This window comes from Rhododendron vialii, chromosome 5a, assembly GCF_030253575.1.
Source record: "Rhododendron vialii isolate Sample 1 chromosome 5a, ASM3025357v1".
NCBI lineage: Eukaryota > Viridiplantae > Streptophyta > Magnoliopsida > Ericales > Ericaceae > Rhododendron > Rhododendron vialii.
In genome coordinates, this window is record NC_080561.1 from 15,204,998 (window position 1) to 15,219,528 (window position 14,531).

The window sequence follows — 14,531 nt, forward strand, 5'->3', positions numbered from 1 at the left end:
GTAGAAACTGAAGAAGTCAATTGTCTATGGAACCCTGTGTTATTTCTCAATGATCACAGAAACTTTACAGTTTCCTTCACAGAATGTTTGTTAGCTATATATACAGTGCAATTCTGATTCTTCTTCAAAGTGATGACCTTCACCTAATACTGTTACATCAAACAGTCTCATAAACCCACAAATCAAAGGTCTCAAGTATTTACAGTAAGTGAAAAATTAAGTCATCCGAATCAGTATTCCTCCAGTTAAAGCCAAGTTAGGTCTCCCCGTAGAACCGACTACGGAGCCTTCATGAGAATCACGACGGGCTTCTGGGAAGAGGGGGACTTCTAAAGGGGCTACCTGCTCTAGCAATCTTTCTATTCTTATAAGCACCATATTCATCGAAGTGCATGCATTTGCTGCAGTAGCACCCACTTCCCCTTGTGTGTCTGGCTATTGCCACCGGGTAATAGTTTCCCGGTGGTCCGGGAATCACTTGGTACTTCCAGGAGTCTTCTCTCCCAACGGACCTAACCGAAACCAGCCTCTCCGGTGTTTGTGATCTAGGAGATAGATACCCATGGCGTTGGAGTTTCTGGTAATTCTGGTTGTGCTGCTGGTTGTGGGGCATGGGAGCAGTAGTAGGGCTGTGGTGGTTTTGGCCACTGAGACTAGATATGCTGGGTGAGCTGTGGACCCGATGGATATGGAGTTGTCGACTTTTCTGGAAAACAGTTTCTATGTTGCAGCTCTCAGGAGACTTTGGAGAGGAGCTGGTTGAGGAAACTCCGGTAGGCGAAAGGGGTTTTCCAGTGGTGACATGGTGTTTAATGGCAGTGGTCACCGTGGTTGTTGATCGGATTATGCCGTTGACGGCATCGATGTATCGTTGCTCGATTGCTTGGTGTTCGGTGGAGGTCATCATCCAGTTCTCTGTTACAACTGGGTTAGCTGGGAAGAGGAAGGCTCTAAGCATTGGGTTCCCCATGCTTTCATATCGGTCATGCTCGTCGAGCATATGGCGGAGATCCTCCTCGGTTTTCACTGAGACTAGGGCGTCGAGATCTTCAGGGATTATTTGATACTTGAGGATGATGTCGCCGTTGCATACACTTGCAAGCTTTTTCATTAGGTCTGTAAATAAAGAAGAAAGGAACGCGAGGTGTTTCAGTTGATGATGCACTTTTGCAAACAAGGGCATGCTTTGAAAATGTTCATTATCTATGAGCTAATAAGCTGTTTCATTAAATGGAACTAAAAAAGCTTAATAACCATGAAGCCTAATACGTACGTAATACCCTGTAGAACTGATGTATAGTATCCCCTTGGATACATATTTCAATGAAAGGGTGGGTTCAAGCATTACCCAATAACAAAGGGAACGTCAAAATTTGATACAAAAGCCTGATACAAGTTGAGCAAAATGTTCCTCTCCCCGGTCGCTAATTCATTGCTGTTCGAGTTTCAAGTTTTCACGTCTAGTTTGATTTTCATTGGTTCATATGACGACGGAATGCCCCGAATAATTGACCGGTACGTATCAAAGGTGAAGACGCTTTTTATTGAGGGTGGTGTATTGGTGCTCTACAGACTAACATATGTAAGAACAAAAAGTCTAAAACCACAAACATTTTCACACAAACACTCACAATACTTGTGAGCCCTACGCATCCCACACGTATTTTGAGTGTTTGCAAGTGTGTGTAGGGTCAACATGTGTTGTGAATATTTGTAGTTGTAGGACAAATTATAGTATATTTTATGTCACATCGCGTTGTACTTTTTTTTTATGACAGTCATCATGTACTTTTTATTTTTATTTTTATGATAATCCCAATTATATTAATACGGAAAGAAACAATAGAACAAAATCAAATACAACACAAAAAACAACAAAACAGAAAATACAATAGTGGTGTTTGAACCCAGTTGAGCGGAGAGGCCAAGGAAACCGCTATGGAATATAGAGAGAAAAGTATGCTCCCGCTGCAAATCTGGACCAGAAGATAAGAGTCCAGTCAGCTGCACACACCTTCACCGTCGAGGTCGGAGAGCAGGGGAATTGGAATCACAAGCCAAAACCCAGATTTGGTCTCCGTAGCCCAAAAATAAAGGAGAGGGAGGGAGATCTTCTTCAACCATCTCTCCTCCATGGCAGAAGGAGAGAAGCAGAGAGAGGAGGAGAGAAGAAAGAGAGGCCAGAGAGGAAGGGGACTGAGAGGGAGGAGGAAGGAAGAGAGTTGAGGATTGTATGTGTGCAAAAAAGTTTGTCAAGTTTTAGAATAATTCTAAAAGGAAAACAATCGAACGAAGCTTGGAAAAAAAAAATACACTACCGCTAACAAAAGTGAATTTTTTTCAACATTGAATTCTTTATAGTTTTGGTCCTTTAGTTTTACTATTTTTGGTTAGTCTCGGTGAGAAAATTAAACAAACAAACAACACTCGGAGTAATTTTGAAAAAGGGCACTCAAGAGATTAAATTTTGGTCGCTCCATCCTAAGGCAATTCTTCACATCCAAACCAAGAATAAATTTTATTCGTTTGTCCCAATATTGAAAAAAAAACCAACAGAATCTGGAATTTTTATATATATTTTTGATAAGTAAATCTGGAATTTTTATATTATTCAATTCTTTAGATTACTCTTTTTTGGTCTTCCAGAAAATTTGTTATGTTTCAACTTATATAGACGAGAGGAATAAATATTTGGACAAAATAGGAAAACATGCACTAACAATAAAAAAATTCCCATAAAATGTTAATTTTTAAAAAATTTCTATTGATTATTTGATTTACATGCAAAATATGAAATACTGTTGATATATAATACAACGATATGCCTTAATATAAAGCATGAGGGTATTATAGTCTTTTATGTATCAAAATTTTCGCCTTTAGTCTAATTTTAATGGAAAGGGAATTTGCAGATTAGTTTGTAAACTAGGGGAGATCAATGTATTTGTCAAAAACCTGTGGGGAGGTGTAACGACCCTAATTTTTGGTAAATAAAAATTTCGTTAAATATTTAATTTTTTTTATTACTTATAAATTTGCTGTTAAAATTCCTTTTTAATATCTAATAATCCGTTATAATTAGATTTAAGGCTTCTAAAAATTTAATCTTTCGCATTAGACAATCTAGTCATTTTCTAAAGACAGGTATGCTTGTAGAAACACTTGTATATTTTTCTTGTGAGTGTAATAAAATCTTTAAATTATATTTCTTGGCTAGAAATCCTACTTGGCAAGTAGAATTAGCTTCCAACCGATTAGTTAGAGAAGCCTAACTATTACTTCGCCTAGTTACATTCTCCTAACCCTAAAAGAACCTTTTCAACCCTCTTTGAACCTTATGAACCTTTTAGACCTAGGAAGTAATCATTGCACTTCATGACTAGTCAATTCTCGACTTTATTTCTCATCATTACATCTTCCTAATGTATCTTTTCTCTTTACCTATTGAACGATAGTTGTTAGGGAAATTCTTACCCTGTGAGTAATAGGTTTTGTTTCCAATCCTTTAGTTAGGTAAATCTAAGTACCAATTAACTTAGTCACCTTTTCCTAGCATTTAAAAACCATTAGACAAAGATAGTTATCATGATACTACCAAAAGTAGCACTCATAACCTACTTTAATCATGACTACTTGACCATAGACTTACTTTCTAGGAAATGGTTAACCATTGGTCCATAGGATTTCCTTTGGAAGCCTAACCCTAATCATTACCTTCCTTAAGACCTATTAGGGCTACTTGGACCTAAGTATACCTAGTATATATATGTATAGATATATGTATGATTGCTAGGGGAAGTATTGTCCATTGGATATTGACTAATACTTGAGAGCCTTGACTACCATCATTACTCCTTCTTAACCTTGTAAAGCCTACTTAGACCTAAATCTCCATAGTCTTACACACACACACACACACACACACACACACACACACACACATATATATATATATTAGGCACATGGAAGAAAAGAGAGAGAGAGAGAAGGAGAAAGAGAGGCCGAGAGAGGAGAGAGAGGAGAGAGAGAGAGAGAAAGGTGCATGCGTGCACTTTGAGATTTGTACACTTGCACAAGCTACCTCTTTAGCCCTATTTTAGCCTTTGTCCAATTGACTTTACAACTCATTCTAGTCTTTTTCAAGCATAGAATCCTAGCCTTAGTCATCCTAGATTTGCTTCCAAACTAGCCTTTAATCATCTTAGAAATTGACTACAACCTAGACCTATGAATGACTAAACATGGAAGACTACTCTTTAGCCTAATCAAACCCTACCCTAGACTTGTAAGACCTAGGCTATAATCACCTAGATTCACCTAGAAAGCCTAAGATCCTAGTTAGTTTATAGCCTTAAGCCTAAAAGGATTGGACAAGACAAGTCATGGAAGGCTTTCAAGCATGATTTGACATGACCATGGAGCAAATCCATGGGAGAGAGAGAGAGAGAGAGAGAGAGAGAGAGAGAGAGAGAGAGAGAGAGAGAGAGAGAGAGAGAGATATGGCCGGCCAAGAGGAGAGAGGAGGAGCCAAGAATTTTGCTATATATAGGACCCCTCACTTGCCATTTCAACCCACTCCTTCATCCTCCAACTTCTCTCTCTAGAATTCTTGCATTTGTTCTTTGTTCTTTCTTGTTCTTGAGTGTTCTTGGAGTTCTCCTAAGTTCTTCAAGAAACTCATCCTAAACCTCCATTTCGATCCATAAAGTTTAGTAGTTTTAGTCACAAACTAGTTCCGAGAGAAACCTTTCTCTTTCGAAGCTACCAGAAGCAAACCGTAGGAAGTTACCCCGCCCAATCGTCAACTTACTTTCCGTAGTCGTCACTACCGCCAAGAAGAAAGGTAGAGTCCCATACACGTTATCTCTAAGTATACGTAGAATCCCTTGTCCCCTAACTCAACGTATAGCGTAGAATCGAATATTAGAAAGTAGAATGTCTTTACTCTTTAGTTCAAAGTATAACATGAAATATTTTTGAGTAGATAAGGTTATCTATTGCTTTTAATGTTTGAAATGCATTATAGTGAATAAACTCGTTTTGCTAATGGTGGTATGAACATGTTGAATAAATAACTTTTACTTTAATAATCATATGTTGTTTAGAACTTTCCACAAAGTAAGAAAGAACGGATTTTGAAAGATAGGAAGTTAACGTTTGATTAGAAGTATTCGTATTTTGATATTTAGGATGGTTATGAGCATGATTACTAATATAGAGTTGGATGATCTTGCTAGTTTAGTTTCAAGATTACAATGAATAATTTATGTTTGTGAAAAGTCCTACCGCAGAGTCTATACATGAAAACAAGACACGAAAATCGAGAAAGTAGAAACATGACACCTAGGGTGTGGTTAAATGAAAAGGCGTGTTTTGAAAAGGGAAAATATTTTAGAAACCGCAATGTGGCCGGACATGGTAGCCCATTGTGTGGTGTGTGTTTTGTGTGCCAATGGGAACCCGGTGCGGCGGAACCATTGTGAGGATATTTGGGAGACCGGAACGGCGGAACCGAGGTTGGGTGTATGGCTTGGTTATCCGCAGAGAGGAGCCAATGCAAAGTGTGTTAATGGGAACCCGGTGCGGCGGAACCATTGTGAGGATACTCGGGAGATTGGAACGGCAGAACCGAGGTTGGGTGTGTTAAAACGATTTTGGAAATGTTAATATGATTTATGAAATGTGGGAAATGGTGACACGGTCTACGAGAAGTCGCGTAGGAGAAATTCGGAAAATTAAGGACACAAAAGTTAATTTGGATAATAAATGAGGATGTGATATTGTTAACCGTTTTGTCAAATATGTGTGAATTATGTGGAAAACATTGAAGTTGTGATCGATTGTTTGTAAGTTAAGGGTTAGAGGGTATGAGATATTCTATTGAGCTTTTGTAGTTCATGGTGTTACCTTTGGTGACCCTGACATATTATATTAGTGGCGGTGCCGGTATAATGTGTCAGACCTTATAGACGAACAGCGTGAGTTCTACACCTTGGATGCCGTTGGAGCCGAGGAGCTAATCAGGATGGAGGAACAAGCTGAGCAAAAGCTAGAAACCCTAGTTCCCCCTTGTTTTGTTGAATAAAAGTACTTTTGTTAAGATTATGATGTAATATTGAGCCAGACTCTATTTAGTTTTTCAATGAAATTGTCTATTTAACGTTCCCAAAATTCAAGGCGTTACAGGAGGTCATCGTAACTGACCCTAATCTTTATAGAGTCAAACGTCAGAAACTCTTCAAAAGAAAATGTCAAATACTTTTTTATTAGCATTCTAAGATAATGTTTCCTTGGACCTTGCCATTAACAAATCAAAAAAACATGATTCTACCTCGTTATAAGTTTTTGACCCACCAGGCACCAACCCACATTTCTGGCTGTCAGATTCAGTTTTGTTTTATTACATGTATGTATGTATGTTGGGACGGGTTCTTGTAAATCTCGTGTGTGTTCTAAATGTTCATCTATACTTCGTGTGTGTATATGTTGTTGGCTGAGACCGAGTATTGGGGAAACTTGGTGTCATCACAGGCAAAAAATTCAGTGTTGGTTATGCTTTTGTTTTCTCTTTCTCGAATGTGAATGTAGAGTCTATAGAGTGACCTGAGGTTTCAATGATGTTATCATTGTTGGAAAAATGGAAGAAATGTCGAATATTTTGACGAGCTTAAATATGAACAAAATTTATTTTAAGGATGAATGAGAATTGTCTCATTTGGAAATTGCAAAAGATCATGTTGTGTTTAGATGGGTTTTTGAGAATTTTTTAGTTTGTTGTTTGGGATAATGAGTGGAGGAAAAATTAGGGTAATGATTGTAAATAAGGATAATGAGTGGAGAGAGATAGAGAGAGAAATGATAATAATGATTGGAGATAAGGTAATGAATGAAGAGAAAAATGAGTTTAATAATTGAAAGTAAGGATAATGAGTGTTTTTTGAGTTGAAATTTTTTTTTTTTCAAAAACAAATCGAACAAAGTTAATATCTAAGGGAGGACGTGTGCACGCTTGCCGTCACCGAACACCTAGACAAGGCTGGGTTAGGGCCGGGACTCAGAATTAGTGGACCCGTGGCCTATGGCCGAGGTCTAGGTTAGTTTGAAATTGATCTGGGCATCGGCCCCATTATCCCAAAATATCATATTTGGGCCTTGGTTGGTATGGGCCTGGATGAAATTTGGTTTAGCTAGTCTAAAATATGGTTTTTTGGCAACTCCCCGTACAGAGTAAGCCAAGTTTCCCACGGTGGGGGAGGCTGCCGCCTCCTCCCCCGCCACACCCACCTCCCCACCGTCGGTAAAACCACCCATTCCTTCTGATTAAGCATCACCCCAGTCGTACGCTCCACCGCGTCCTCAGTGCCCAGCCTCTCCGCCGCCTCCGCCTTGCTTCTTTGTCAGCCTGCTGTTCCGGCGCTCCAATCCCCTCTGTTTTAGCCACGCATGTTTCTATCTCTCAAACGGCCGTTCGGTTCCCCTTATTCCAGTAGCCCCTTCGCCCATCCGTTTGGCTGGTTTTCCAAAACTCAATTCCCCCCCCCCCCCCTCTTCCGTCCGATCGGTCTCTTCCTCCTTTTGTTTTCCGATTGGATCCGACTTCCCCTCTCGTTCTCCCCTTCCCCGTTGGATCCGATCGAGTTTTACCAGTGCATGGCTGAGATTTTGGTTCGGGATCTTTATTTGTTTCTTGCAGGTTTGCTGAAGTTTTGTGGAGATTGATTGAATGACTACCCAATCTGTGTCGGCCGCCGGTTAAAATGGGTGCGAGCCTTCGGTTGATGTGGTGGGCTCTTCTGCCTTGATGGCTCGTTGGTGGATGCTAACCTTGGCTGGGGTTCTTTTGAGTTGCATTAGTTTAGGTTTTGTTAAAAGTTTTCAGCTGTATTGTAGGGTTTGAGGTGGTGAGTTTCTTTCTGTTGTAGTATTAGTTTTAGTTTCCGTTTGTCCTCGTTTTGGTTGCAGGCACATCACACTCTCCGCACTATGTTCCGTTGATTAGGCCCTTGTTGGCCTTCACTTGTCGTCGCGTTCCTAGGCCTCTTGTTAGCCTTTTATTTTCTGGCGATAGCATAATAGTTGTACTTTTGTGTTTTGCGGCTCAGTACGCTATGTTCTATTCCTAAGGCCCTAGTTTGGTCTTTGCTCTTCATTGGCGTGTCTTCATTAGTTCATTATTGTAACCACGACAGCACAGTTGTACTTTCACTTTATTATTATCAATGCATTTCTATCATGTTCCAAAAAAGAAAGAAAGAAAGAGGATTTGTATTTAGTTTCTTGGTTGGGATGCCTCCCAACTCCCTTAGCCAGATTAAATTCTTTCACCTTGCCATGTTTCTGGTAGCAATTTGCGAAAAAAACTTAGGTGTTTTTAGAATGTAGTTCACAAAAATCAACAAGTTTTAGCATTTTACTATCTCGTTCATGGTAACTAACAATTTGTCAGCAAATTTTTTTTTTTGGTTACAGTAACTGTATTCACAAACACATTTACAACTTATTCACTATTAGAAATAATTTGACATTTTTGTATTTCGTGTTATGAGTTAATGAAATCTTTTTTACAGATAAAAAAAATAATTTGACATTTCTCAACAACTTATTCACTACCAAAAATACCTAATAACTTGATTGAAACAAATTCTTTCTCAAAACTTATTCACCATAAAAATGCCGTAGAATCACCAAGATAGAGTTGGATAAACATGGCTTGGTTTCTTCTCTGGCTTTATTGGCCCATTTTTGGTTGGGTCATTAATTTCGATTTCCCTTCGTAGCCTATAAATAGAGCTTCCAAGCTCTAGGTTCGGACACACAAGCAAAAGCTTTATCCTATTCTTCTAATTAGTCTCATCTTTTTCCACTTTCTGTTTTCTGAGTTCGGCTCCGAGTTCTTTCGAACTCTTCGAGATCGAGAACAAACAAAGTTTAGTTCAACGCTTCAACGCATAGTTCAAGCGGTGCTTCTGAGATTGAGTTCAATCGAGCATTCTTGAGAGGCAAACGCCGACAAAAGCTGCCGCATCTCTGGTGAGGCAACAAATTTGTCTGACAACATGTGAAACACGGGCCTCAATTTGCTTTTCCTGATCCTTTTATAGTTTTTGGTTTTATCTCAATTCAGTTACTATAATTGTTATTACAATTTTTTTCCTAACAATCATGATACATAATGGTAATGGTTGCAGAGTAACGCTATGGTATCGTACGACATGTAATGAATGTGGAGTTACGAAAATCTTTTTTGACAAAAAAAATTCGAGTGCCTAAACCCACGTGGTACAATATTGGACATATAGCTGACAAAAACCCAATATGTGTGACGGGAACCTGTCGATACAAATGCAATTTTTTTTTATCTCAAGGGTAGATCGGGTATAACAGTATCGGAGGTTAAAAACCGTTCCGGACATTTAAAACAAATGCACGAAGAGATTGGGCGAGAGAGATTGTACCGGAGAAATTAATGTCACGAGGGAAAGAAACGATGCGAGTCTCACCGCCGACGTACTTGAGATGACCGTCGGCGGACCTAGGCAATATCTTCCCGCCGTGGCTACACAACAACTTCACCTTATTCCTCGGTGACGCGGGCACCGACTCCCCACCACCACCGCCGCCACCGCCGATGACTTCTTCCGCCGCCATCAATATCTGCGTTAGTTTCTCAAGGGTCATCGAATCTGAATATATATACACGATTCGGTACAAAACTCGACTGAATTCCTATTTTCCACAAATCCTAATTCTTCGTTTGAATTTCGTAGTACTCAAACGAATTAAGAAGGATTAGCGGAACGATTTTCCTCAGGTGATTCTCACAATTGGCGTAATTAATTTGAGTCTAGATTAATGTGGAGGTATGTATGTGAATTTTGGAGAGAGAGAGAGAGAGAGAGAGAGAGAGAGAGAGAGAGAGAGACCTACGGTGTGCATGAACAGAGGAAGGTGAGTCATTCCATATCCCCTTCTATCTCGCATTTTATCCCCCCATATTAATCCAAGCTCTCGCTCTCTCTCTCTCTCTCTCAGGCAGGGGCATGGTAGCCTTAGGAGACTGATCAGGAATAGTGAGAGAAAATGATTTTTGTATTTTTTCATTTTCCTGTGTTTTTTTTTTGTCTTTGTTTAGGCTTGTCTATGTGCAGTAATAACACAATGTCTGTAGTTTTATGTGACTAAATGTACAAAAAGAAGCATATAAAGTTTAAAAGGCTGTGCAAAAATCATTCCGCATCCCTTCCATTCATTTTCCTTTTATTTTATTTTGAGAAAATTAAAGATTAATCCTAATTACAGCCCTTATCTTCTAATCCATGACATCATCATGTTCTATCTTTTGGTCCTGAAATTGCATGAAAGCCCTATTTCACCCTTAAGCAATAGTTGACTAACTAAATTGCTATTACTTCTTCCTCCACTTATTATGCCATATTTATTACCTTACCTACCTCCGAATGTGGTAAATTTCGTGGTCTGGTTTGGATAAGGTGTCAAGTCATAAGAAGTTTTGTGTTCATAGTCGATTGTAATAAATTCGTCATATTTTTAAAAATTTATCATGATAAAAATTACCTTAAGAGATAATTTGTTCATAGGCAACAAAATTACCACGTTTGTCAAGATGTTCATGTATAACAATTCGATCATGTTAGTCAAAATTGTCATTAATATTTTTGCAGATTCATCATATGCGGATCTCGAAATTAAACATATTTGTTATAATTGTCATTACTATTGATCAATAAATACATTAAATTTATCATATTCGGTAAATTTATTAGGAAATTTGTAGGTAAGATAATAAATATGGTGCAATAAATGGATGGTAATCCATGGAAAGTTAATTTAGAGATTATTTAAAAATAATGTGTGGGCAACGTGCCCTTTGGAATTTCCGAATTCCAAAATGCAAGGGCCCAGATCAAGGGAGCGCGAGCGGGGAAGCAAGCGCTCGCAAAATACAGAGTCGCCACTTGGGTTTTGAAGGTCCGACACCCAAGGAACCGTATTTCGAAGCACTTGTCGTGCTGTTTGATTTGAAAAAGTTAAGGAACCAGTCCGTCATAACCATATCTGGGTTCGGGAGCCAGGTTACGAGAGGGGAAAGGTTTTATGGCACCCCTCTCGCCCAATCCGGAGATCGGTCTCTACTAAGGCATTTACGAAAGATGTTTGTTTTGCGATTCTATTTTATTAATCAATTTTTAGCCAATTAGGGCGGGGGAACAGTTAATCGGGATTTAAAACCGTATAATTTTGCAGGGTGTGATAGATAATAGCATGGATGGATGAAATGACGAGAAACAAATGAGATGAAGTCAAGACACTGAGATTATATACCAAAACAACGCATGTGTATGGGTTTGACACGGACAATGGCCAACTTGCATGCATGGATTTGCCAGCATGCAGTCGACCATCGTGCGCCGAACCCATTCCATCGCGCAAGTGTTAGTATCCCACCAACAGGTTGAATATCACCCCCTTTTGGGCTCTGGAATGGACCAGTGCACACCCAGGCCAAACCAAGCAGTTTTATATGTACTGAAGCGAATAATTATTACAAACAGGATTAACAGGAATAGACGTGACCCCTAAACAGTGGGGGACATTCAAACCATGGCTAAGAGCCTAACTGCCCATGCAAGGGCAACAACTGGAAATAGAGGGATCATCACGTGATGGAGTGAGATGATCGCGCGAGGGTCCCAACTGGACTTCCAGGAGCTGCTTTACATGCTTGGGCTCTGAGACATATTCAGAAACAACCCAAGGGCATTCCAAAGTAAGTAAAGAAAGGAGGTAAGCTAAGCTGATTAGTTTTAGCATGCCAAACAGTGAGACAACTTTAAATATATTTCACAAAAGGGAAGAAAAATCCTATAAATGAGAAGGACCAGGATCCCATCCCCACGAGGACCATGTCGTGCTGACTAGAACAGTCGCGTGACGAAGTGGGTCACTCGCGCGTGGGAGAGCCGATCCAAGGCAACTCATAACTTTGCTCGCTTTAGGGCCAGGACTGGTATTGATTATCAGCCTCTACCTTGCCCCCCCCCCCCCCCCCCCCCCCCCCCCTCCCCCTCCCCCTCCCCCTCCTCATGGATCAAAATAGTAAACAGTAAGGATTATACCTTTGCTTGAGTGTCTTGAAAGTGGCTTGAACAAGGTGGTGCAGACCGGAAGGTGGGTATGTGGGAGTGATTTTAATGGTAGAAGTGCTTAGGCTTGTGTCTCTTTCTCTTCCTTTGAAAATTTTGGTAACCCTTTGAAAAATGGATCATGGGGGGTACTTATAGAAAGAAGTGTTGGTTGGTGGCTAAACAAGGCAGTGCAACTAGCCAACAAGGCTGTTTGCAATTACTTGGTGGAGAAGTGGGGTGCCAAAGGTGATGGGAGAGTGGGGGAGAGGTGGTGCAAGGGCAGCCCTGCAGAACGCTGTTCAGTCGACGAAACGGGGTTACTCAGGCTTGTAGCCCCCTGATCATCACGCAATCCAGCTGGAAAAAGGTGAAAATGACAGGTGTTGACCATCGCGCGAAGGACGGGTACCATCGCGCGAGTGTTTGACCAACACCTGGCAAGTAAATCATCGCGCGAGAGACCCAGTGGGTCGCGCGATTGTCAAAGCCGAGGTCAGGGTTTGGTTTTAAGGGTTTTTAGGGTTAAAGATGGGTTACCCACCCTCTAAGCTCAAGTCATTTCATTCTCTCAAAACTGTTTTCGACCGGAATCATCATCGGGGAAACGAGAAACCAAAAAAAACGAAATAAAACGATCAGGAAATCAGATTGGGGTGTCTACATAATGATGAGAACTTAATGTGTTACACCATCTAAAAGGGAACTTAATTATGTCTATGATTTAAGGACTAATATATAAGTTCCCCTTTTAATTTGAATTGGAGTATGGACAATACCCAAATTTTTTGGTAATTGGACAACTCATAATTAGGAATATTGTTATTATTAGATGCCCATGGGTTAATCTACGAATACACTTTTTGGTGTCGAATAATAAGGCTGATGAAATTAACTAGATGCTAGCTCAATTGGTAAGAATTTTTGCATCTTACTAGAAAATCAGGAGTTCGAATCTCTCTATCTGTATGTGAATGTTCTTTCCTTTGTATTTGTTGAGATTATTTCTCACCCTAATGGGCTAGTAGTTGGGTTGAGGTTGAGGTTGTAGTTATAGTGAGTATTATTTAGGATTGTTTCTCCCCCTAATGGGGCTAGTAGTTAGGTAGGGCTTATAGTTATAGTGGAATGGTTTGAGATTGTTTCTCCTTTTAATGGGGCTGTTAGCTCCTAGGGTTTTTCAGGGGCTTTTGGGTTTGGCATTTAGTGATTGTAGAGATTATTATCGTCTCATATAATTCTTTTTTTTTTTTGATAAATCAGCTTGAAAATAGAAGGGGAAAAAAAAAAGGCTAACCAAATATATAGCCTTTGTAGAGACCTGTGATTTAAATTTTTTTATTTAATAATTTTATATGTGAAGTTATGCCTTTTTAAATATGAATAGTGATGTGGAAATGTTTGGGGTTAAAGTGTAAGAGTATATTAGTTGTGAGAATTGATGAAATGTTGTGATTTTTGGAGGGTGTGTTGTGTGCGTTGTGTAATAGAAAGTATATAAAGCTAAAAGTTAGGACTGACCCCCCCCCCCCCCCCCCCACACTGATCTTGTTCCTCCACTTTAATCCTTGAAAACCCATGCACTTCTCACCCCCCCCCCCCACTGATCTTGTTCCTCCACTCTAATCCTTGAAAACCCATGCACTTCTCACCTCAATGTTGCATCCTTGGCTCGTAGATCGCGTGGGTGAAGCTTGGAGGAATGTGTCTTGGTGGATTTTGGTTTTGGAGGTTTAGGGCTTGCTTGAAATCTTTGGGTTTGCTCTCAATCTTGAGGTAGGAATTTCTCACGCTCTTTATGTGTTTGTGAATTGATTTGGTGCCTTTTTGTTGTGTTGGATCGTTTGGTTCGAGCCTAAACAAAGTCTGTAAATTCACCCAAAATCTACAGGCAGTTCGGGTACTTAGTTTTTTGTAGTTCTGGAACTAAATGGGTCTGTTTATCCTCTTCCGTAACTGAGTCTTTTACAGTTCCAGAACTAACTGGAAAAGTTTCAAAAAATTCCTAAGTCCGTTGTTTCGAACTCCGATCACTTCAAACACATTCTCAACACCTCTAAACCACTCCATGACATTGAAACACACATCTCAACAGTCCTTTGGTCACCTGCCTTCCTCGAATTCATATTGAACGAAATTCGGACTAGATACATTTTGATTGAACTCATATCCTATCTCCTCTTTTAATGATTGTTCCAACTCGTATAAATTCTAATGTTGTGGTTTTGTTTATATAAAATTGTTTCTCGTTCATTACTTAAGATTGAGCTGTAATGTGATGGTTAGTGGCAGGACATATTACTTGATGATGTATTTAAATGATTAAATGAAAATTTTGTAGTGTTATGGTTGCTTATCAATTGAAATTGAATTGTTCTTCCTACTTAC

General features: G+C 39.6%; 1 protein-coding gene across 2 annotated transcripts; it reads right to left on the minus strand.

Annotated features, from left to right (window-relative positions):
• Positions 1 to 23: 23 nt before the first annotated feature.
• On the minus strand, positions 24 to 9,902 carry LOC131328063 (uncharacterized). Of its 2 annotated transcripts, none has more exons than XM_058361203.1 (2): positions 9,456 to 9,902; positions 24 to 1,116 (listed from the first exon to the last, which is right to left on the minus strand). In XM_058361203.1, exons 1-2 carry the CDS (start codon positions 9,676 to 9,678, stop codon positions 299 to 301), a joined length of 1,041 nt encoding a protein of 346 aa, XP_058217186.1. In that variant the 5' UTR covers positions 9,679 to 9,902; the 3' UTR covers positions 24 to 298. The 2 variants fall into 2 exon arrangements, with proteins under 2 accessions (XP_058217186.1, XP_058217187.1); XM_058361204.1 differs by having other exon boundaries at positions 24 to 1,218; positions 9,456 to 9,571.
• Between the last annotated feature and the right edge of the window lie 4,629 nt (positions 9,903 to 14,531).